Raw genomic sequence first — 26,781 nt, forward strand, 5'->3', positions numbered from 1 at the left:
AAAACTGTTTGTGAGGAATGTGAACGTTCATTGTGGATATCTGTTCAACGAGCAAGACACAGCATATCAGGTGACATGACCAAAGACATATATAAACCTTATTCATGATCCGTACAACAACGTTTACGGTGAGACAATTTCAAACATATTTACATGACGTTTCAACCTGAGACGTGTTCCGATGTTTCCGATACATTTTCTCACATGTGTCAAGTAGGAACATGATGCGACACATCCAGCCCTATAATACATTGTGATGTCACCAGGTTAATATCACCACATCTAGCCCTATAATACATTGTGATGTCACAATGCTAATATCACCACATCTAGCCCTATTATACATTGTGATGTCACGAAGTTGATATCATCATATCTAGCCCTATAATACATTGTGATGTCACCAGGTTGATATCATCATATCTTGCCTTATAATACATTGTGATGTCACCAGGTTAATATCACCACATCTAGCCCTATAATACATTGTGATGTCACCAGGTTAATATCCCCACATCTAGCCCTATTATTAACACATTGTGATGTCACCAGGTTAATATCACCATATCTAGCCCTATAATACATTGTGATGTCACCAGGTTAATATCACCACACGAATGAATGTTTATTTCAAATACAACTAACTGCAGTTATTGCAAGGTGGGAGGGGAGACAACTCCAGCTACATCTTGGTGTTCTGTTTGTGACGACGTACTATGTGAACAATGTACAAGGATGCACCAACGATTCCCCTCTTTCCGTCACCATGACGTAGTTGACCTGTCTGGAGAGACAAAGGTCAAGGTCAAGAGAAAGATCATGTGTAAAGTTCACAAGGACGAGAATATCAAATATCTTTGCAAAGATTGTAAAACAGCTGTTTGTCAAACATGTTGCACCATACATCACAGGAAATGTGACATGGTTGTTGAAATTGAGTCAGAGATTCCTGCAATGAAAACCGAGCTGAAAAGGAATAAAGAGAATTTGTTAAAGAAACACGATGAGATGAAAACATATGTTGGAAAACAAAACTCCATTGTCAAAGAAGAATTGGCGCTATATATACAAATAGAATCAAGTATCAAGTCTGCAAGTCTCACAGCAATACAGATGATCAAAGACAAGGAACGGAACCTTGTGTCTGAACTGAAAGAGATGTCTGACAGACACATTGGACAACTGAAAGCAGACATAAAGTCGGGTGAGATGTCAGTACAGATGTACCAACAACAGGCTGAGCTGATGGACCAGGCTCTACAATCTGAGTGTGACATGGATGTGTATGAGATGTATCAGGGATGTGAGGCCGGTGATGTGAAGGCTGTCGGAGTCGTAAACGTGAAGGAGAAGGGAAGAATAGACAGAATAAAATTCAGACAGGACACGGACAAGCTGAGTAGATCACTGGAAGATCTCCATCTGGGTGAGATACACGTCCAGTATGACGATGTGCTGGACCTGAAGGCTGCTCCTGTGTTACAGGACACCATTGATGTGCTGGACCTGATGGCTACCCCTGTGTTACATGACACCATTAATGTGACAGTAGCAGGAGATGCAGGTGGAGGAGACCCCACTGACGTGACGGTGTTAGAGGTGAATGGTACAGACACAGTGGTAGTTACAGACTACAACAACAACAGTGTCAAGTCCTTCTACACCAGGAACAGTCAGCCAGGTCACAGCAAGCTCAGTCTGGGAGGTGGACCCTATGGTATAGCAAGGCTGAAACACAACCAGGTGGCTGTCACTCTGCTGTATACCAGACATATTGTAACAGTTGAAGTGAACCCTGACCTGGTGCTGCTGTCCACCATCACAACCAACAAACATTACCGGGGTATATCGTCTCTGACACCATCAACACTAGCAGCATGTTCCCACTACCCTCCCTGTGTTGATATCCTGGATATGTCGGGACACGTGCTGAAGTCATTTTGTCGAGGCCACAGAGGTAGAAACATCTTAATGTATCCCGACTCCCTCTGTACCACGAGGACAGGAAACATCCTGGTGTCTGACCGTGGAACCAAATGTGTCGTGTGTCTGACGCCCGAGGGAGATGTGGTGTTCAACTACAGACCTACAGGAGACACAGTACTGAAGGATCCATTTGGTATCACAAGTACCAGCACAAGCGACATCCTGGTGACAGACACCTCACAACACAGAGTCATCCATCTGACAGAGTCAGGACAATTTGTTAGAAACATACTGACATCACAGGACGGTGTGTGGTATCCAAGGGGACTGTGTGTTGGTGGGCGTGGTCGAATGTACTTGGTGTGTGCATTAGATGTAGTGAAGGTGTTTACACACTGTGAGTGAGAGAACATGTCACAATCTCTTTCTGTATGTTAAATATAGATATATGTTACCTGGATAGATATGATGTGATGCACTGTAGGAACATTTAACTTTTGATGTGAACGTGACGAACCATACCTGTTGTAGAAAGGTATGGTGGTTAAAACGCTCGCTCGTCACGCCGAAGACCTGGGTTTGATTCCTTACATGGGTACAATGTGTGAAGCCCATTTCTGGTGTCCCCTGTCGTGATATTGCTGGAATATTGCTAAAAAGCTAAAACCATACTCTCTCACCTGCTGGAATGTAATTTAATGTAATGTAATGTAATGTAATGTAATGTAAGCAGCCATTACTTCTGCTTTATATTCAGATATATTGTCTCAATAACTATGTGGTCCAAAATCATCTGGAATATTTATATTTTGAGTTGTAATGATTTTGAGTCACTTTTTCTATAAGTGACTTTAATAAAGAATTGTTTTACAAAATTTAATGAATTGGTCAAATGGGACAAATTAGTGGTCAAAGGGAGATAAGTCGTTATGAGAAGTATACGAAGAGCCATAAAATGTAGCGAACGAATGAATAGTTTATCAGTGAGTTAGTTGCGTTTTTACGCTGCTTTTAACATTATTCCACACATTGTAAGTTGTTGGGAATCGAACCCGGGTCTTCGTCATGACGAACGAACAATTTTTTACCACTGGGTTACCCCAGCCCCTATTTTATCACAATTTGTGTTTAGTGTGAGTGTTGTACATTGATACGTGCAGTGTTTATACCGACGTGTACAGTTATATACTCTCTGCCTCATATCATTCATTCACTTAATGGAGGAGTAAGAAACGTTGTGTTCCTCATAATAAAGAAGCTGACATCGACAAAACTCTCTTCCGGATGTGTATCCCTTCTAAATGTCATTCAAAGACCTGATGTGTTACATGTACGTAATGATGTCTGGCTCAGTATAAAAGATTGCCATTTCCTTTGCTAATATGTTGTTTCACACTATATTGTTTTGAGAGAGAGAGAGAGAGAGAGAGAGAGAGAGAGAGAGAGAGGAGAGAGAGAGAGAGGGAGAGAGATGGAGAGAGACAGAGAGAGAGAGAGAGATAGGAGAGAGAGAGAGAGAGAGAGAGAGAGAGAGGAGAGAGACTGACAGACTGAGACTGTCTGAGTTTAGTTTTACGCCGTTTTTTAGCAATATTCCAGCAATATCACGGCGGGGACAGACAGGGGAGAGAGACGGGGAGAGAGGGGAGAGAGAGAGAGAGAGAGAATCTCCAGGGTCCCGTTGTACAAAACAACCGTAGCTCTAAGGTTACCTTATCTCCTTAAGTTTAACATTAGGCCTTTGCTAAGGTTGACGCCCCGTTGTACGAATCTACTTTACGCTAAGGTAGCCTTAGTTAAGGTGAAATTTTAAGGATGGTCCGACCCAACCTTAGTGTGGCTAAGGCTGACAGAAGACCTTTACCCAAAATACCCTCTGTTTACTCTGCGGCGTAAAACGCTATTCACACAACCACCCACTCGCCCACTGAGAAACTGAATACTGCAACCGCCACTCGTCAATGGTCGAGTTTATACCTTTCAAACTTCAAACACATGTCATCGTATCCCAGTTGTGTAGATCGATGCTCATGCTGTTGATCACTGGATTGCCTGGTCCAGACTCGATTATTTACAGACCACCGCCATATAGTTGGAATATTGCTGAGTGCAGCGTTAAACAATAACTATTAAGCTTGGCTGAATCTTTTTGGTCTGCAATAGACAGAGGTATCCTGTTAAATAGGTGCGATTCCTCACATGGGTACTAATTTCTGGTGATATTTCTGGAATATTGCTAAATGCGGTGTAAAATGAAACTCACTCACTCACTCCTGTTTAACAGTCGGTTGTTGTGTGGTATGTGTATAGCTTTAATCTGCACACACACTATTGGCATATAGACCCAACACAGAAATCGCAATATTAGATACCCGTAATGGTGGCCAGATCTAGCTTTAATCTGCACACACACTATTGGCATATAGACCCAACACAGAAATCGCAATATTAGATACCCGTAATGGTGGCCAGATCTAGCTTTAATCTGCACACACACTATTGTCATATAGACCCAACACAGAAATCGCAATATTAGATACCCGTAATGGTGGCCAGATCTAGCTTTAATCTGCACACACACTATTGGCATATATAGACCCAACACAGAAATCTCAATATTAGATACCCGTACTGGTGGCCAGATCTAGCTTTAATCTGCACACACACTATTGGCATATATAGACCCAACACAGAAATCGCAATATTAGATACCCGTAATGGTGGCCAGATCTGTTGCATGATTTATGATACACTGCTGGGTTTGGGAACATATGTTCTTATGCATTTTCAAAGCGATATTGGACCAAGTCGAGTGTCCCTTAGTGACATTGGTTCAATACAAGTCACACAACGACGCTACAGATGGGTACTTTAGCAAGTTGAATAACACAACGGGCTCTTTGAGTGACTACTCCTACACCTACTATAAGAGTAGCAACATGTTAACACATTTCCATTGTCCATATCACTGCCCATATTAAGTGGTATACTAGTGTACACGTGTTACGTCATAACTTATCACGTTGTGACTCCCATGGGGATAGTTTTGTTAAACATTTCGTGACAAAAATAGATACAGAGAGTGAGAGTAAGAGTATATTTCGTATAATGGCCTCATGGCCGAGAGTACAAAAAAATACATAATTGTTTGTTTGTGCGCATACAATACATAAACATAAACATAATGCATCACTGTATAGCAGTCAAACAGGTAGGTTTCTCTTCTGGTAGATTGCTAGGCTTTTGATAGCATTCATATATTTTGTGCATAACAACTGGTTCAACTTAAATAGAGATGGATTTATATGATAATAACCAGGACTAAACTGTACGGTATGGTAGTAAGGACATACTAACAGAAAGTGGTATTCTTCTTCTACGACATAACTAAATGACACTTGATACATATTGCTATTGTATTATCGACATTGTCTTTATTGAAACGCAGCTGTTAGACGCCCAATTTGTGCGATAAGCAACGAAAATCACATAATATACGCCTCAAGTCTCTATTAGTGTACAACGCAGTTATATACACTTCTGTTTCCAAAACTGACTTGTACGATGAATAAACTTTAAGAAAGGAACTACTACCAATATCACAGTACCAATATCACTGCTCCTAGTTTGGAAACAGATATCCTTGGAGCGTTGCTTAAACGTTGCAATAATACATCTACGTCGGCAAAGTCTTGTGCAGTCCACACAAAAGAGAATCCAAATTTAAACAATAGTGAACGAACATAAGACACGAAGTTGACACTTCCATTTTCACCATTCATTCTCACGAGTCTACACCAGTACCTGATACAACGGCTAAAATAATTAAATATATCCCTCCACGCTAGAGCCTCGTCGACTATATAAACCAGGTTTAATAATACCGTATCATTCAAGCTCTGATCGAGACACACCATTAGACGACATTAACTCGACCAACCTTGATCAAGGACTAGAGTGCTGTCTCAGATATTGAATATTGACTTCGTGTGTCCAAGCTACTCAAATCATTAGTGATATCATGGATAAACTTGCTGACTTTACAGGCCTGTTCTCCGGGTTTTTCAGAGACCCAGCTAGAATTCTGATGGTTGGACTCCATGCTGCCGGTATGTTAAGTAATATTTGTTTGCAGCTACTTTTTTGCACAACTTGTTATTGACATGAACACATTCTAATTTTACAGGATACATTTGGTATTTCAATCATGCTTTATGTATTAATTAGGGCTCCTTGCCTCCAGGCAGGAGACCTATTGAAATCGTTCGGATTATTATTATTCATTATTCCGCTGTATTTTGTACCAAACATAGCTCCTAAACCAGAACTCAGAATCTCTTCCAAAAAATCACCAAGGTGCCCACAACATTGAAGTTGATAGCGCCAAAAAACGCAGGACTCTAGGCCCAATAGCACAGGGCAGATAATTCAAAAATAATTCAAAAATTTTAATTTCCAAAGCAATAATCTCCGAAACTACATGTCCAATGACTACCAAATTTCAGGGGCAACTCTGGAATCCGATTACCTTCAATTTCAACTGCATGACCCAAGGGGCCAAGAGGCTCAGTTTGGCGGCTATATTGGATTCAAGGAAATATGAAGGTTTTGGCGGGTAGGCAATTCCACTGTTCCGTACATTATATGTGTACATATGATAACTGAAGTCCTGACACGACTAGTGGTAGTGTAGCCTTACGGCTAGTGGTAGTGTAGCCTCACGACTAGTGGTGGTGTAGCCTCACGACTAGTTGTAGTGTAGCCTTACGGCTAGTGGTAGTGTAGCCTTACGGCTAGTGGTAGTGTAGCCTCACGACTAGTGGGAGTGTAGCCTCACGACTAGTGGTAGTGTAGTCTTACGGCTAGTGGTAGTGTAGCCTCACGACTAGTTGTAGTGTAGCCTTACGGCTAGTGGTAGTGTAGCCTTACGGCTAGTGGTAGTGTAGCCTCACGACTAGTGGTAGTGTAGCCTCACAACTAGTGGTAGTGTAGTCTTACGACTAGTGGTAGTGTAGCCTCACGACTAGTGGTGGTGTAGTCCTACGACTAGTGGTAGTGTAGCCTTACGGCTAGTGGTCGTGGTAGTGTAGCCTCACGACTAGTGATAGTGTAGCCTCACGACTAGTGGCAGTGTGAATGCGTACAGTCAATACCAGAGTTAAATGGTATATGTCAAATCTGAGCACTTCGCGCCGTTACCGTATTTGCTCAAGGCAGGAATGTTGATAACGGAAATTTACTTTCACTAGTCATAAATCGTTACCGTAGTTTATGCATTAAGCGCAACATACCGTAATAATAATAAATTCCTAACCGTAGTTAACGCAATAGGCACTACATACCGTAATTGTCATAAATGGGCCCCGTAGTTAACTCCTTAGGCGTGACATAACGTAATAGTCATAAATCTGCACAACAGTTAATGAACTAGGCACTACATGCTGTAATTAAACAGTTGGGTGCTCCACTCAGTACTTGTTCTTTGCAATTGTTGTCGATGATTAATTTATCCGTCAGGTTATGTTATTTATCAGTACCGTAGTTACGCAAGGAAATGATGTATTATTTGTATTATGTTTCTGTAAGCAGTTACCGTACATACCCTGTTGTACCACACATAGCTTGTATTACCCGACTTAGATATAAACTGTATTAGGATATCATTGATTATTATTTCTATTATTGTATGTCATTATTACGACTAGTGGTAGTGTAGCCTTACGACTAGTGGTAGTGTAGCCTCACGACTAGTGGTAGTGCAGCCTTACGGCTAGTGGTAGTGTAGTCTCACCATACATATGTATTTACTACATGTGTGCTTAATTATCGAGGAATTGTATCTACTTGTTGGAAACTTGTAATTATCAGTAAATATTGCAACAGTTTAATTCATGCGTATTTCTGCATTGTGCTGTTTACGCTTTGATGAGAAATGTAGACACGTCTTTTTGTGATCCACGAGAGAGTTAGTGAGTTGAATTTTACGCCGCACCCAGCAATATTCCAGCTATTTGGCGGCATTCTGCAAAATAATCGGATCTGGACCAGACAATCAGGGGATCAACAGCATTAACATGAATCTACGCAATTGGGAAACGACGACATGTGTCAACCCAGTCAGCGAGCCTGACCACCCGATCCCGTTAGTCGCCTGTTACGAAAAGCATAGGTTACTGAAGATCAATTCTAACCGTGATCTTCACGGTGTTATCCATGAACTGCCATGAATCACGGAAGGAGTTCACAGAGGACATACAATGAAAGTAAAACGCCAAGAAGACATAATGACCACAATCTATTGGCCGTGAGGAAAAACAGACTATACGCACAAAGATGTATGTTTTTTGGTTTTGATGCCTTTGTGTGACATTAACAATAAATAAATTAACAGTGACATGGAAGACACGCCATGGTGGGTTTGAGAGGACCGTGCAGATGTAGGGCAGGTAGACTAGAGATGTAGAGCAGGTAGACTACAGATGTAGAGCGGGTACCCTACAGATGTAGAGCAGGTAGACTACAGATGTAGAGCAGGTAGCCTACAGATGTAGAGCAGGTAGACTACAGATGTAGAGCAGGTAGACTAGAGATGTAGAGCAGGTAGACTATAGATGTAGAGGAGGTAGACTACAGATGTAGCGCCTAGAGAAAGTGCCTTGCAGTTTGATTTGTGCGCTATACAAGAACACTTATTATTATTATGTAGAGCAGGTACACTACAGATGTAGAGCAGGTAGACTACAGATGTAGAGCAGGTAGACTACAGATGTAGAGCAGGTAGACTATAGATGTAGAGCAGGTAGACTACAGATGTAGAGGAGGTAGACTACAGATGTAGAGCAGGTAGACTACAGATGTAGAGCAGGTAGACTACAGATGTAGAGCAGGTAGACTACAGATGTAGAGCAGGTAGACTACAGATGTGGAGCAGGTAGACTACAGATGTGGAGCAGGTAGACTACAGATGTAGGAGCAGGTAGACTACAGATGTGGAGCAGGTAGACTACATGTGGAGCAGGTAGGAGCAGGTAGACTACAGATGTAGAGCAGGTAGACTACAGATGTGAAGAGCAGGTAGACTACAGATGTAGAGGAGGTAGACTACAGATGTAGAGCAGGTAGACTACAGATGTAGAGGAGAGGTAGACTACAGATGTAGAGCAGGTAGACTACAGATGTGGAGCAGGTAGACTACAGATGCAGGAACAGGTAGCAGAGGTAGATGAAGAGCAGGTAGACTACAGATGTGGAGCAGGTAGACTACAGATGTGGAGCTGGTAGACTACAGATGTAGAGCAGGTAGTCTACAGATGAAGAGCAGGTAGACTACAGATGTAGAGCAGGTAGACTACAGATGTAGAGCAGGTAGACTACAGATGTAGAGGAGGTAGACTACAGATGTAGAGCAGGTAGACTACAGATTTTTCTGGGATATCTCCACATGGGAGAGTTGTGTGTACGATCAAATGACATACGTCTGAGCTGCTCTCTGTTCAACGCGATCAACACCTGTTACTGAATTGACTTGACATTATTGTGTGGTGGAAGGGAGATCACTCATGATGAGGTATATTAAAAGAGAAATAACACCGAATGTTACACACCACCAAATGTTTTCCCATAGACTTTTTTTTGTAACCTTATATTTTTTTTCAAAATATCCAGGCTATCGACAGCCATTGCATGTACTCGTGGGTACACTCTGGCCTTTAAACTACCATAAAACAAAATATCAGGCCAACTTGTCCGGCTTGTTTTGCGAGCCAAGGAAGCGGAACACATCAACCCCAGTTCCGCACCAAATGTCACCTACTGGAAAATATCTGTACACACAATAAGCATAAGTGATGGTGATAAAAATGACAGTACTCAATACTTAAAATTGTGGTCAGTTTTAATTACTGATTGGATGTGCGTTTAAAAAACAAACTTCTTACACTTTTTCATCCAATCACAGCTGTCACATGTCTCACATGTCGCTTCACTTGTTTACACACGGCTCTCGCGCAGGGAGCATGTGATACTGATTTAGTGTAGTGGAACCTAAATAGTGTATTGCCATTTGAGCTGTTCCCGAACTTCCCGTGTGTTGTAAACAGACATACGAGGGGCACATTGAAGAGCGATGTTCTAGTAGCAGTACGAGTACTGAGTCCAAAGGGGTACTGTCAATAGCTCTTCAATGTGCTTCGCAGGGTGGCCCTAGAGGACCAAACACTTTATGAATACTCTGTACTCAAGCTTATCCATATCTGCAGTTTCAATAGGGATACATGTGATTAAATGTCACGTGACATGTTGTGCATGTCACCATTACGTTTATGTGAATGATTTAAACCTTTCTTCAATATCATACAGTTATTTTTATCATGCACATAACATAAGCAATTCAGGCTCAAAACGTTTTGATAGCCCCTCGTATACAGTGTACACGGCCGCTTGATGGTCAACGCAGCACTCAGTTTTCCAGCCACGTGTTTGTGGCAGAGACCTTTTTGTATATCTGAGTATTATGAACCCTTTGCGCCAGTTAGCTTTTAAGTATTGTAAATAATCGTTAATTCTCTAGCTTTTTTTTATCATCCAACAGGCGCTGACATATCCAATTTAAACATATAATTTAATATATTGCTTTGTTTCCGCTCACTATAGTAGCTGAAATGAAATAGTTCATAATTCATGTACTTTTGTTAGGTTTCTTGATTTCAGCTCATATCAGCGCTGAAACAATTCATATACTTAATCGCTTAGTTTTAATAATACAATCAATAGTGTCTACTCAACCATGACCATACGTTACGATTGGTCCATTCAAACCTGCATGCTTTTTCTATGTCTGAACACCTCGCACCCTCACACGTCATATCGTCACCAGACACGACTGACAACACTTGTGTGACACATGTAACTATCTTCAATGTGTAATCTTAAACACATCATATATTAAATAAGGGTAATTAATGCCGTAGTTAGCGTGTGTTGTAAACGGCACGCGGGTAAACGCAAAGTTTTTGTTTTAATGTGTATCATATCTTCCCCTTTAAACGTAAATAACATTCAATAACTATAAAGCGAGGCATTGTGAGAATGTTTTGTGTAGGAATGTTGTCTCATTGTTGTTATCGCAGTTTGCACAAGGTGAGGTGAGGTGAGTTTTACGTTGTGCTTGAGCATATTTCGCTCATATGACGACGTGCATGTATGTGTGGCTGCTTGTACTAGCCCAGATTTAAGCCGGTTTTATAGTGCTAGCCCACTGAGATACCATGCCGCAGTGAAGCATGAATACCCGACTCAGACACATTATACTGACTCCGAGCCGACCAGTCCTTGTACCCATTAATGCCGAGCGCCAGGCAGGGACCAACAAGTACCATATTTTAAGGTCTTTTGGCATGACGCGGTCGGGGATCGAACCCGCGACCTTCCGCTCTCGGGGCGGACGCTCTAACCACTTTACCACGGAGGCGGTCTCTAAACACAATGTAGTGATGGGTGCTACAGCACTCGTACATCGGGTAGCTTTGGATTGGCCATCCGATGCTGCTCGTATGTTTCCGAGTGTGATCGGGGCACGTGATCAACTTACCCGCAGAGTCTGACAGATGACAATTAGGAGATCAAGAGGAGACACTGACGACTACGGACACGAATACTTCGCAGAACCCTATAAAGTTGATCTCCCAACTCATCATCGCTTACGAAGCAAGGTAAGCGCCTTTCCCTATCACCTGGCTTTCACAACAACAAATAATGGCAAAGTATCTCAATCGAAGGTTTTATAGAGTATCAAATATATCTTTCCATGCTTAACATTATGTCTATATGGACAGTTTACACTGAATCGGTTTGGTTTTGATCACAACCTATGTTATTTCCAGTACTCCATCGTCTGCTATGGCAGCCCAGACACAAACACGGCCCCTGTGCCATACATAGAGTATGTAATGTGCCGGACAATACTGTTTATAACATGTATATATATCATTCTAACATAAAGAATCATCGTTCTGTTATAGTGCAAATATTTCATAAATATTTCACACACAAAAATATAATAACTATGATATGAAATTTATATGAATTCACAAAGGTACCTATGTTGTGATTTTTATTAGGCTTCATTGGCCAACTTTCAAAATCTTTGTTTGGCACAGACTGCAACATCTAAGGATGTCAACATCTTAGCCAAACACATCAATGCACTAACCAAGCACGAATCACTGTTAGGCAATGTATTAACAGAGCATGAACACAAATTGACCTCGATAATGGCAAATGAAGATACTCGATTTTCAAATGCTCTTAAAGGCATAAAAATCAATCATGAGGCAATAAAATATGCTACAGCAAGCATTAAAGCTTCATACACCAATCTTCAAAATGCATAATATATGTATCCTTATCATCAGTCTTGCTTCACCAAATTGAGCAAGCTGCACTTATTGAGCATAAATGGCAGGAGTTTAAACTAGGAACCTTAGATCTGCGAAAAGGCAAACTTTCACCACTGTTAATTTCCCCTGCAATCATTAGCAAAACTATCAATCACATTCAACATCTTCTTAAAAGTAAATATAAGTGATTCAAATTGTTACAAACTGATCTACAGTTTTATTACAATAATTCTAATTTCTTGTATGCCAGGACAAAATCAAACAAACTATACGTTACTGTCAAATTTCCATTGGCACCATCTGATGTTTCCTTTAAACTGTACAAACTCATTTCAATGTCAGTTCCTGTAAATGAGTCTACTAGCCATTCTACACAACTACTTAATCTGCAACCTTTTCTTGCAACTGCTCTTAACCAGCAATATTTCACAACTCTTAATTTGGATCAGGTTTCTCAATGTTATGGCACTTCTACCTTACACTGTCCCTTTAGACTAACCCTAGCCACCAGAACACAAACGTCCTGTGAAATGGCATTATACCGTAATAGCAAAGCGGAAGTCAAAGCACAGTGTAATTTTAGGTTCCTTCAGCAGGAACAAAAGTCACAACTAATTGAAATAACCCCCTCCAAATTACTTGTCTATAACTCTCCATTACTAACCCTCACTTGCCCTGATGGTCAACGAATCATCACAGGTTGTTCCTTTTGCATGGTCGCACTGCCATGCTTATGTTCTGTCTCAACAGAGAATCTCGTCTTTCCTGCTCATCCAGGAACTTGTCAAAACCTTACTCACGAGGATATCAGCTACCTACATCTACTACAGCACTTTTTCGAGGAATCAACTTTAGATACTATTTCTGGTATACCTTATATAATGAACCAGTTCAAGTCACGATTCCTGATTTTCATCTTTACACGAATCAGTTTTCGAAAGTTATTGCTAATGATCATAAGGATCACCTTAGTCTTAAGCGTATGGCTAAGAGTGTTAAAAAGAATGAGGTTATCTTTCAAAGTTTGACTGACTCTCTCTTGGGTGGTAAAATTAATGTAAAATCGTCCTGGTTAGACCTAAGTTCTATTATCCCTATAGTTGCTGCAGTACTATCAGTCCTAGCCATAGCTGCAATTATTTGGATGTTCTTCAAGATCAGAGGTTTAACTGTCACTATCACCATTCTTCAAGCTACTGTATCAGTTAACTCTACCCCCATCCCCTCATTCGAATATCATAACCCAACCCCACAACCACCCAGCAATATGTACCCAATACTTAATACCATGTATGACCACATTCAGATGATATTTGTTTTCATATCATTTGTACTAATTTTGATTATTTTATATAAATTATTTACCAAGAAATCACACCACACCCTCATTTTGTTGGAACTTACTTCCGGCTCATTATGTGAAGTAGTGCCAATAATGCCCTTTCATTGTGTCCGTCATACTTGGACATTTGCCCACCTTCCGTTATCAAAAACCTGTATCCATCAAGTTACCTTAGACCTACTCTCAATGTAACTTGGCCGAATTTTCGAATTGCAAACAAGCTTACCCAGCAATCATTAAAAATTCCCCTTTCAGTAAAAATCTCACCTTTTATGGCAAGACGTATAAACGTCATACTCTCTCAGCCTTTTGCCGAAAACATCCTCATCTCTCACCATGGTCTATATGAAGTCTAGATTATCATTACAACATATTTCTTACCATGCATTGTGTTACACCTTGTATCATTATGTACGAACCTTATCAATTTGGTTCCATATAGAAGTGTATTATGTTATGTACATAATTTTTGTAAACAATATTCTCATAGATGATTATTTTTGCTTTTGAGGACAAAAGCTTCTCGCGACAGAGGGGTATTGTTATAGTGCAAATATTTCACTCATATTTCACACACAAAAATATAATAACTATGATATGACATTTATATGAATTCCCAAAAGTAACTATGTTGTGATTTTCCGTACACAAACGAGAGTAACTCACTCAGGTTGTAAAATACATGCCGCCAGACATGGACATACTGTAGACAATAGATAACGGTTTGCACGGCAGTTACCGGCTGCACGTCACTTCCTGATTGACACGCTGACCACGTAATGATAATCCCACAGGCAAGTCGGCGGTCAATCTGAAATGCTTCTGGCTAAATGAAACGGTAGCCTTGTGTTTTTATTACCACCGTCCGGTCATAGACCGATGTACGACAGACAGACAGACAAAATAGTTTATTTATGTGTCACGTGAATGTACGTGTCAAAAAATGGCAACGTTAAAGAGACATAGAAAAATACAGACACCAGGCCAGATGGCCAATGAGACACACTAGACAATATGTGCATGAAATGTATAAAATATAAGATTAAAACATTAAAGAGTATCACGCATATGAAAGACCTAAGGAAAAAGAAAGAAATTTATAGGGATGATAGCTTATGCCGATACATACGGCTAACTAAAGCGGCCAGTGAAATAACAATACTTTCTGTTTGTAAGAGGAGTGTAGCTTGTTCAGTGTTTGATAACTGAGCAAAAGTTGGGTATAAGATACTAGTTTTTCTAAACAAATCATATCTAAGATCAGAATAATAAGGACAGCTAACTAAGAAATGGACTTCGTCTTCGACAGCCTGACTACTACAGTGACGACAAAGCCTGTCTGCAAGTGGCGTCGCAGGACGAGAAAATCTACCACGTTCTATTTCTACTGGAAGTGTTCCACAGCGAAGTTTACCTAGAACGCTACGGTGCCATCTGGGCAGTATAGCAGTTATGTATGGTTCTGGAGTAACAGTGTACTTAAACTGTCTATATGTGCGTAGCTTATTACCGTTGGGATTACCCTGGTCATTCCACAATTCCCGTAGCCACTCCTGATGATCTAACAACTGTATATGTTGAAATGACAAAGTCAATTCACTACTAGACATGTGTAGCAAGTCTTGCACTGGGAGTTGCAACGATTGTAATAAAGATGACACTGTGTTATCCCATGATTTGGCTAAACGCCGTGACCAGCTGCTAATAACAGAAGGCAATCTATCAGGTCCCATACGATGCAACTTAACCCAAACCTCGTCAGGAGCGATAAGTGCTACATATGTCGTCTGCATATAATAACAAACTGAGCCTAACATCATCAATTTCAATGCCACATCCTAAACTGTTTATCTCGTGAGCAAGGTCGTTCACATATATTGAAAACCGTCGGTGACAACCCACACCCCTGACGAACGCCGGAGGTTACAGAGAAAATGTCTGTGTATTCATCGTTAATACGGACCCGGGCCGAGGTACTGTCATACATGGACTGAACTGCGTGTAAGAACTTCCCGTTAATGCCAAGCTGCAGTAGTTTATACCAAAGACAGTGTCTGTTTACCTTATCAAAAGCCTTCATAGCATCAATATAGCAAACAAAGGTAGACTTGTTAGCTTGTCTTCTATTTTTTATAACTGAATAAATGCTATACAAGTGCTCTAAGGTTCCACGTTTAGAGCGAAACCCATTTTGTTCATCCACTAAAATCTTATTCGCTTCCAGCCAAGAACTAAGTCTAGAATTAAGTATATTCGCATAAATTTTACACGGGACTGATAACAAAGCTAGATGCCTCTATATCCCAACGGGTCACGGGGGTCAGAACCGGTTTCCTAATAGGATTAATAATGCTATGACACCATGCTAGGGGGCAGATATTATTATCAAAACAGTAACTGTAAATACGAAAAAGGATATCAACGCAAGCCTTGTTCTTCAACGCCTCAGCCGGTATACAGTCGGGCCCCGCCGCCTTCTTGGGTTGTACAAGTTTTGTTAAGGTAATTGTTACGTTGTTTGAATGCAAGGAACAAAAACTTCGCTAAACGATTTAAAATACCTGAATCGTGAGATGTGCAAAGTAATACCAGTTTATCACTGGTCACATGACCGTTGTCAATTTCATTGTTTACATGACAAAAATGGGTATCACTGAAACTGGGTGATTCTTGTTTGGAAAATAAAGAGCTATAGTCATTCCGCCATTTATCAAGGACAACTGCTCCATCAGAAGATACAGAATCGTTATCAGGAATAACCTCCCAAGGAGCAGTATCTTTACGTTCTTCTGAAATACCCAACATGCCTATGGTCTTCCAAAAACTACGAGGATTATTATCAGAGTGTTTATCTTATAGTCGTTGCTGCTCCTTCAACTGATACTCCCGTTTAGTCTTGCGTAGCTGCCTGCTTGTCGAAAGCTTTTCTATGACTGGTATAGATGTGGCGAAGTTTCCTTCGCAATACAAAAGATTTACAACGTAACCACTCACGCTCGGCAGCTTTAGCGTCATCACACAGTGACCGTAGATTCTCACTCCAATAAGGTTTATCAACTGATTTACACTTATTCAATCTAACCTTCGACCTACTAGCTGTACAAGAGGGAACCCCATCTAATTCCGCATACATAAAGTTTAAAACATCATTAAATATCTCGTCAACATCGTCCTATACGTTAGGCAATTTATGAGACTATTGTATCAACCAGGAACAACCCATGAAATAACAAAGGGATAATGGCGACAATAATTTACAATTGCTTTGCGTTCCTCCGATATATAAGCAGGTGCAGTTTGACTGTCAAGTCACTCTGCATCTGAACAAACCTTGGAACGCTAGCAACTCTGATGTCATCATTATCCTGAATTCATATATTTTATTTTAAGGTAAGACATTTCCATGCGTTTCTATGTTCGTTTTATTATATGTTGAAAGTGTTTTAGGATTACTGTTTTAGATTTCGGTAACTTCAAATCATTTATATTATTGTAGATGTTCAGCTACAGGCGTGCGTTCATTTGTGTAGTTATTGTCCAATATATTGCGAAATTGTTATAATGTTTAGGAAGGGTTGAACCCCGGAAACAGGTGTACACTTACACCTATGTAAAACTATTATGTATATTCAGGCTAATAAGAGCAGCGCTTGTATTAAAGGGAGTACGGTAGTGAGTAAATTGCACTACCGTAAAACATCTACGAAACATCTACGATACGTGTACTAGTTAATGTTTCATTATTTTAAGCTGATGTTACCAACAGGAATCTAATGTGTTAGCTAGTGTATTTGTATCGTTGTGTGCCGTTCTCTGAACTTAAAAATATGTTCCTGTAAGGTTCTACCTGTACATAAAAATATAATGCCCAACATACGCTGATGTTTCGATAAGTATAGTGTTTATATATATGAGTACAATATGTTCGTATCAGTTATCTGTAATACTGTACCTTATCATTATTTGATGTGTTCATATATATGTATACATATGATGGAATTGAAATATTTTATAAATGTAATGTTCAAAACATGTTGATGTTCTGCGAAGCTTAATAATTATGAAGATGAATATAATATGTTCACGTCAGTCTAATGTAATACTGTATGATTACTTTGATATGTTCATATATTGAATTGAATTGAAATGTCTTATTGAATTCACTCTGCATTTGAATAAACCTTGGAACGCTAGCAACTCTGATGTCATCATTATCCTGAATTCATATATTTTATTTTAAAGCAAAAATTACCGTGAGACAGCGCGTTCTCAGTTCCTTTATGTTAACCTTCTAAGGTAAATACTGTATGCTATGCGGCGATTACCGTTTAACTTTGTTTAACTCATGTCATGAGTTATCGCCCCTGATCTTTGTAAATTTCAACCCCTCAGTGATCATGATATTTCTGTAATGTTTTAATGCACAGACAATATTGCCGGCGCTCATGCATTCAATCTGTATTAACATATATACTGTTAATGTACTGAATATAACAGACCCACAAAAAGATAACGGTGTGACTTATTCCTGGGTGGGTGAGTGAGTGAGTGATTGTAGTTATGCAGTCATCAAGCTATATCAGAGGGGCCTGAAGTTTGTAATCTTAACACTATCCCAGCTATAAGACTGCGACAATAAATCTTGATTCTTTACACTGCGCATTCAATGGCGATTTCAAAACACAATCACGCATTCGACATCACTCGTCCCTTTCCGTGACATGCAAACTGTCCCTGAATGACGAGTTGATCTCGAATGAACCACGTCAACCCTGTACGGTATATCACTTCCTGTGCTCAGTTTCCCTCTACACCGGTTACCTAGGGTCTATCTCGCCTGATGATCAGTTTCCCTGCACACCGGTTACCTGGCTGTCTCAGGTAAGTGTGTTGTCACAGGGGCTGTGTCTATTCCAGTTATAACGCTACACACCTGTCCTACTGTGTACAGGTAACACTACAATGGTTCATCTAACTGTTAGGTCATCTCCAGGCACATTCTCAAATCTGGGCACCTAATATACTGCAATATTTAGACTGAGCATATTGTATGAAGTGTCTACTTTCATTAATTCCTTGATCAGCCTCTTGACTTCAATACTGAGGTCTGCTGATGTATGTGCATGTATATATATAATGTGTGTTTGCTAAACTTGTTACTGAATTGATCTCTTATAAATGCTACAGCACAAAATATGGTAACATACCTCTACATTACCACATTATTTTACATCTAATGTATAGAAACCCGAACTAAACGTCTCCTACTTTAGATATGATAATGAGCGGGTGTCGCCATCAACTCTGTCAGGTGATCGATATGCTCCACACGGTTCATAACTGCATGTTGTAATGCTGGTGACGACGAGTTGCAAAGATCCATTGCCGAGCTGCTCACAGACAGGTCACTGATTCCTTGTGCTCCGTAACACCAAAACATGCCCAGTCTGTTATACTATACAATGTCATGTGGTAATGCTTGTCAACCTCAAAAGATAACATATTCCTAAAGCACAATAGCACAGCTCATACAACAGCACGGGGGACCGACCGCCTGACTTTCATGGCAGTGTTTCTTGAATTAAAAACCTGAACTAAATTATGAATTAATACCTTAAACGAGCAAGGTTTGAAACCAACGAAAACAACAACATAGAAATGTGCTGTAATTAACAGTTGTATTCTAAAATTAACTAAGTTCAGAAATCAGTACAAAGGCACCACAAGTGCCCATAAACATTCGTATTGTAGCTCAACGGTTCCAGTATGTCAGGCAAAAGAGAGAATTTTGTGTTTGTGTAAACCGTGAAATATCTGAGGGAATGTATGTTCTGTGTTTTACGTATGAAAAAGTATCCAGTATCAATATCAGGCCAGAGAAAGAATCTACAAGACTGACAGAATCAAACCAACAGACGGTCACTTCCCTTCATCCTATATCCAGTTTCTAACGCTTCTCAAATACAGGATTGTTTGTGTATAACGTGAAATATGTGAGGGAATGGCTGTTCCATGTTTTACGTATGACCAGAAATACAGAGCCACCCACACACGCTCACATCATACACACACAATACACACGGCCCAGTTACAACCCGTCTACCAATGTAATCTCTCATTGATTATAGGATTTACATACAGTCGAAATTATGTTTTCATTTGTTCATTATTTCCAGAGCAGGATTTACTTGACATGGCCTTTTGTAGTTTTAGACCTGTCAGTAAATCGGGACTACAAATATAGTCGGTGTTTGTGTAATGAATGTTGTGGTTTCTATAGTGGATAGAATGTTTATGTCGTGTCTCCTGACTTTTGGTAGGAGAGATGGCGACCTCCCAGAAGTTGGCATGCACCATATGTACAGAGGTGTTTGACAAGCCCTGTACACTTGTGTGTTATCACACCTCCTGTCGGAAATGTGTCGTCAACTACACCAAAACCAGACGGGAAGCCCTCAGTGCCAAGTCTCTCCTGTGTCCATTCTGCAGCAAGATGACGAAAGTGTCTGACCCCAAGAGACCAGTGGAGGAGTGGGCGGATGACGTCAAGCCTATCTTTGTCATTCAGGGACTGTTGGACTCGTTTGGCCCCGGATCTAAAGGTGAATAGTTGTAGGTTGTAGCAATATACGTGTTGTTTGTAAAGAGGTAACAGAATAATTGATTTAAGCAAAATAAATGTTTGTGATGTAATGAACATTGTATGACCCCTGCTATGTATATACTAGTATAGTTTGATATATGTAAAAAAACCTGTTTGTGAGGAATGTGAACTTTCATTGTGGATATGTGTTCAACGAGCAAGACACAGCATATCGGGTGACATGACAAAAGACATATATAAACCTTATTCATGATCCCTACAACAACGTTTACGGTGAGACAATTCCAAAAGTATTTACATGACGTTTCAACCTGAGACGTGTTCCGATGTTTCTGATACATGTGTCAAGTAGGAACATGATGCGACACATCCAGCCCTATAATACACTGTGATATCACCAGGTTAATGTCACCACACCTAGCCCTATAATACACTGCGATGTGACCAGGTTAATATCACCACATCTAGCCCTATAATACATTGCGATGTCATCATGTTAATATCACCACATCTAGCCCTATAATACATAGAGAATACTACACGAGGTCTCATTACATACGAATTATACGAAACGAGTGTCCTTCCTATGGTATCTGACCGAGCGAAAGCGAGGTCAGATAACATAGGAAGGTCACGAGTTTCGTATAATTCGTATGTAATGAGACCGAGGTGGTATTTTATTTATTACCCACGTCTTACATGCATTAAATTGACAAAATAACGTAGTTTTGTTAATATTTTGGTTTCAAACCGAAACCGGTTTCATAAAGAGGTTGCGGAAGAGTTTTGTACTGTAGTACAATATTTGCATGACGTCACTGTAATGACGTCACTGCCTTGGTAACCGACGTCACGATGCATGTCAGTTGTCTTCGCCTCGTACAGCCTCCTACAGTAAACTACTCCGTAGCACCTCGTTTCTTGGTTTGCAGTTGCTTCATTCGGCTAACATCACTGGTGGAAACATTGCGTTTACGTTTTTCGACGGGTATAATGTCTCAGTTCGACTCACAATAAAACAGCGACACGGCAACGTTCGCGATGTTTACATTCCCACAATGCATTTAGTTGTAGAATGAATGGATCCACGTGTTTGTTATGAATGAAAAAGTAGTTCCGTCACAACATGACCTAACTGAGAGGTCATCGGTTATCCAATCAAATCGTTAGAATCTCAGGTCAAGTCGTTACGACACAGGTCAACGCGATACGACACACGTGTGACGTACGAGATTAGTATGCAACTCCCATACGTTGACCACGTGGGTAATAAATTGTGATATCACCAGGTTAATATCACCACATCTAGCCCTATAATACATTGTGATGTCACCAGGTTAATATCACCAATCCTAGCCCTATAATACACTGCGATGTCACCAGGTTAATATCACCACATCCAGCCCTATAATACATTGTGGTGTCAAGAGGTTAAGATCACCACATCTAGCCCTATAATACACTGTGTTGTCACCGGGTTAATATCACCACATCTAGCCCTATAATACATTGTGATGCTACCAGGTTAATATCACCACATCTAGCTCTATAATACATTATTATGTCACCAGGTTAATATCACCACATCTAGCCCTATAATACATTCTGATGTCACCAGGTTAATATCACCACATCTAGCCCTATAATACATTGTAATGTCACCAGGTTAATATCACCACATCTAGCCCTATAATACATTGTGATGTCACCAAGTTAATATCACCACATCTAGCCCTATAATACATTGTGATGTCACCAAGTTAATATCACCACATCTAGCCTTTTAATACATTGTGATGTCACCAGGTTAATATCACCAAATCTAGCCCTATAATACATTGTGATGTCACCAGGTTAATATCACCACATCTAGCCCTATAATACATTGTGATGTCACCAGGTTAATATCACCACATCTAGCCCTATAATACATTGTGATGTCACCAGGTTAATATCACCACATCTAGCCCTACAATACATTGTGATGTCACCAAGTTAATATAACCACATCTAGCCATATGATACATTGTGATGTCACCATGTTAATATCACCACATCTAGCCCTTTAATACATTGTGATGTCACCAGGTTAATATCACCACGTTGATGAATGGTTATTTCAGATACAACTAACTGCAGTTATTGCAAGGAGGAAGGGGAGACAACTCCAGCTACATCTTGGTGTTCTGTTTGTGACGACGCACTATGTGAACGATGTACACGGATGCACCAACGAATCCCCTCTTCCCGTAACCATGACATAGTTGATTTGTCTAGTGAGACAAAGGTCAAGGTCAAGAGAAAGGTCATGTGTAAAGTTCACAAGGACGAGAATATCAAATATCTTTGCAAAGATTGTAAAACAGCTGTTTGTCAAACATGTTGCATTATCCATCACAGGAAATGTGACATGGTTGTTGAAATTGAGTCAGAGATTCCTGCAATGAAAACCGAGCTGAAAAAGAATAAAGAGAATTTGTTAAAGAAACACGATGAGATGAAAACATATGTTGGAAAACAAAACTCCATTGTCAAAGAAGAATTGGCGCTTTATATACGAATAGAATCAAGTATCAAGTCTGCAAGTCTCAGAGCAATACAAATGATGAAAGCCAAGGAACGGAAACTTCTGTCTGAACTGAAAGAGATGTCTGACAGACACATTGGACAACTGAAGGCAGACATTAAGTCAGGTGAGATGTCAGTGCAGATGTACCAACAACAGACTGAGCTGATAGACCAGGCTCTACAATCTGAGTGTGACATGAATGTGTATGAGATATATCAGGGATGTGAGGCCGGTGATGTGCAGGCTGTCGGAGTCGTAGACGTTAAGGAGAAGGGAAGAATAGACAGGATAACATTCAGACAGGACTCGGACAAGCTGAGTAGAGCACTGGAAGATCTCCATCTGGGTGAGATACACGTCCAGTGTGACGATGTGCTGGACCTGAAGGCTGCTCCTGTGTTACAGGACACCATTAACGTGCTGGACCTGAAGGCTGCTCCTGTGTTACAGGACACCATTGATGTGCTGGACCTGAAGTCTGCTCCTGTGTTACAGGACACCATTATTGTGACAGTAGCAGGAGATGCAGGTGGAGGATACCCCATTGACGTGACGGTGTTAGAGGTGAATGGTACAGACACAGTGGTAGTTACAGACTTCGAGAACAACAGTGTCAAGTCCTTCTACAGCAGTAACAGTCAGCCGGGTCACAGCAAGCTCAATCTGGTAGGTAAACCCTATGGTATAGCAAGGCTGAAACACAACCTGGTGGTTGTCACTCTGCGGGATACCAGTCAAATTGTAACAGTTGAAGTGACCCCTGACCTAGTGTTGCTGTCGACCATCACAACCAGCAAACAGTACTGGGGTATAACGTCTCCTACACCATCAACACTAGCAGCAAGTTCCGAGTCCCCTCCCTGTGTTGATATCCTGGATATGTCGGGACACGTGCTGAAGTCAGTTTGCCCTCGCCCCAATGGTTGAGATATCTTAAAGCTCCCCAACTTCCTCTGTACCACGAGGACAGGAAACATCCTGGTGTCTGACTGGGGAACCAACTGTGTCGTGTGTCTGACTCCCGAGGGTGATGTGGTGTTCAACTACAGACCTACAGGAGATACAGCACTGAAGAATCCACGTGGTATCACAAGCACCAGCACAGGCGACATCCTAGTGACAGACTACTCACAACACAGAGTCATCCATCTGACAGAGTCAGGACAGTTTGTCAGAAACATACTGACATCACTGGATGGTGTCCAGTATCCATGGGGACTGTGTGTAGGTGGGCGTTGTCGTATGTACTTGTGTGCATTAGATGTAGTGAAGGTATTTACATACTGTAAGTGAGTGAACATGTGAGAACCCTTTTTTGTATTAAATATAGATATGATGTGATGCACTGTAGGAACATTTGACTTTTGATGTGAACGTGACGAACCATACCTGTTGTAGAAAGACCCAGCTTGTAATGTATTGAGGGTTGGTGGGGTAGCCTAGTGGTTAAAGCGTTCGCTCGTCACGCCGAAGACCAGGGTTTGATTCCTTACATGTGTACAAGTCCATTTCTGGTGTCCCCTGCCGTGATATTGCTGGAATATTGCTAAAAAGCTAAAAGTGACATAAAACCATACTCTCTCACCTACTGGAATGTAATGTAATGTAAGCAGCTATTACTTCTACTTTATATTCAGTTATATTGTCTCAGTAGCATTATGTGGTCCAATCTCATGTAGAATATGTATATTTTGAGTTGTACTGATTTTGAATAACTTTTTTGAGTGAATTTGATGAACAATTGTTTTACCAACTTTACTGAATGGGTTGTAGGTCTTGTGGCATGTTTAACATCGGTTTTCACTCTCTTCTCGACATGTTGTGTGATATGTATTGCAGGGCAATCGTCTTTGCTCACATTTTAACAATTCTGTATACGTTATTCTGATCACATTTATGCTTTTGATCTAACTCAGCGTTGGATACGGGATCGTATTTGATTGGTACAAAAGCAGCCAAACTAGTTGGAGCATGAAATCAGTTTAGAGGAGCCTCTGTGGCCAAACGATCACCAGATAGATACAGTACTACCACTGCACACATACACATGAAATGTCTTGCCAACTTGTGACGATTTGTGATGTACAAACCGACAGCTCTGTCTGTTGAACAGCGGGTACGTGGGATTGACATGACAACTGAGTGGTCAAAGGGAGATAATTGGTTATGAGAAGTATATGAAGAGCCATAAAATGTAGCGAACGAATGAATAGTTTATCAGTGAGTTAGTTGCGGTTTTACGCTGCTTTTCACATTATTCCACACATTGTAATTTGTTGGGAATCGAACCCGGGTATTCGTCGTGACGAACGAACACTTTAACCACTCACTGGCCCCTATTTTATCACAATTTGTGTTTAGTGTGCGTGTTATAAATTGATACATGCAGTGTTTATACCGACGTGTACAGTTATATACTCTCTGCCTCATATCATTCATTCACTTGATGGAGGAGTAAGAAACGTTGTGTTCCTCATAATAAAGAAGTTGACATCGATAAAACTCTCTTCCTGATGTGTATCCTTCTAAATGCCATCAAAGACCTGATGTGTTACATGTACGTAGTGATGTCTGGCTCAGTATAGAACATTGCCATTTCCTTTGCTAATATGTTATACTACCCTTGCAATTGTTCTGCCTTTGAAATTTCTAATTATGATGTGTCTTGATTTGTAAACTTGGTTACTTTTATAATACAATTGTTAATTTGTTGAACGTAGTGCAGTTGTTTGTTGTTTCACACTATACTAACCGCCAAAGAAACGTTACCCTCCTTCCTTACTGACGGAGGTACCTATCTTCAGCTGGCGTTGTGATGCGTGGACGTCCACTACTTGGTCTGTCTCCGGGTCTGTGTGAAGCCCTGAATAAGTCTTATAACCGTGATACCATGTCATCCGAGGGCGTTGGCAACAGCATTGTATGTCGACCCCATCTGCACCATTACAATGGCTCTTTCTCTCACTTCATCTGTTATTCGTGGCATATTTCTCGTACTTGTGTATCATATCATGCATTCTAGGTTCTCTTCATATCTTACAGAATCATTCAACATGAAATGGATGCAAATACTGCATGCATATTGCTGCGTTTTGGCGATTGATATTGCTATGTGTAAGCAGAAAATTGATAAATGTTACTTTGCAACAAAAAGATGACGGACCGGAAGTGGTACATCCAGGGACATGCGCTTCGACCGGGGAGGGTCTGTTTGAGGGTCTGGAGGAAATGTCCCGACTGGTGAAAGATTTCAAACAGAGCAAGAGGCGGTGAATCTTTAAAGACGGAAATAAACACAAGCTTGTATCTGTGATAATGTCCAGAAGCTCAGGGATGACCAACTGAAGGGTATCTGTGTTGAAACCTGAATGGACTGATGTGACCTCCCACAAATATATTTAATCACGTGTTAGTTTGTTCAATACACGATATGCAAGTTGAAATGCTGTAATATGAAATTGACAAGGTTTGTCAAGTCTGTATTGTGGTGGAGGAAGCCAAAGGAGGACCCCGCTGTTGCGACAGAACAAAGACTCCCATCTCGATGTTACTGATTCAATCTTATGCCCAGTCCGTCTCCATGGTTACCGATCCTTACCGTGATGTCACGTGATGACTCGAGATCTGTAGCGCTATCAGTCTTTCATTACTGTTATACGTATGTAGCAATTTGTTATATAAGTCATCGTGTAAATACTCATATGTTTCCAAACATTCCTTGGTTTGTCTTTTATCTGAACACGTTGTATGGTGTTTGTGTTTTCAATACGTGTGTATACGTTCATGTTTTATTTACCTGTTATTTTGTACTTGAGATGTCATTGTGATTGTTTTGCAATAAAGTTTGAAAAAATGTTCTTTTCACATTATTTGTCAATAAATGACATCAACACACAGAAACCATACTCTGGGTAAGCACACTGTGCAATGTTTTGGTATCGAT

General features: G+C 40.5%; 3 protein-coding genes across 4 annotated transcripts in view; all 3 read left to right on the forward strand.

The window, feature by feature from the left end:
* Positions 1 to 3,194, forward strand: part of LOC124291604 (protein wech-like) — a 19,335-nt gene extending 16,141 nt beyond the window's left edge. The window contains exon 5 of the transcript XR_006902246.1: positions 2,833 to 3,194. The gene's annotated coding sequence lies outside the window, so the exon portion shown is untranslated. The remainder of the gene's footprint in view (positions 1 to 2,832) is intronic.
* Positions 1 to 23,870, forward strand: part of LOC124291609 (E3 ubiquitin-protein ligase Midline-1-like) — a 25,409-nt gene extending 1,539 nt beyond the window's left edge. The window contains exon 3 of the mRNA XM_046728658.1: positions 22,393 to 23,870. Within this exon, the coding sequence (XP_046584614.1) occupies positions 22,393 to 23,765 (1,373 nt within the window). The 3' untranslated portion in view covers positions 23,766 to 23,870. The remainder of the gene's footprint in view (positions 1 to 22,392) is intronic.
* LOC124291610 lies at positions 656 to 24,110 on the forward strand. Of its 2 annotated transcripts, XR_006902247.1 has the most exons (4): positions 656 to 1,926; positions 2,175 to 2,286; positions 19,946 to 19,955; positions 24,100 to 24,110. XR_006902247.1 is itself a non-coding variant. In XM_046728659.1 (2 exons), the coding sequence occupies exons 1-2, from the start codon at positions 736 to 738 to the stop codon at positions 2,208 to 2,210; spliced, it is 1,227 nt and encodes a 408-aa protein (XP_046584615.1). In that variant the 5' UTR covers positions 656 to 735; the 3' UTR covers positions 2,211 to 2,300. The 2 variants fall into 2 exon arrangements, 1 of the variants encoding a protein (XP_046584615.1); XM_046728659.1 differs by lacking the exons at positions 19,946 to 19,955; positions 24,100 to 24,110 and having other exon boundaries at positions 2,175 to 2,300.
* Positions 24,111 to 26,781: the final 2,671 nt, after the last annotated feature.

The sequence above is a fragment of the Haliotis rubra genome, unplaced genomic scaffold, assembly GCF_003918875.1.
Source record: "Haliotis rubra isolate DU_JTF1 unplaced genomic scaffold, ASM391887v1 Scf498, whole genome shotgun sequence".
Lineage (NCBI taxonomy): Eukaryota > Metazoa > Mollusca > Gastropoda > Lepetellida > Haliotidae > Haliotis > Haliotis rubra.

Bases quoted from the DNA above. Each gene is read 5' to 3' on its own strand.
- LOC124291610 (XM_046728659.1), top strand. From the start codon at position 736: ATGCACCAACGATTCCCCTCTTTCCGTCACCATGACGTAGTTGACCTG. The intron at 1,927-2,174 runs GTGCTGAAGTCA...CTCACAACACAG, and splicing joins TCCTGGATATGTCGGGACAC to AGTCATCCATCTGACAGAGT.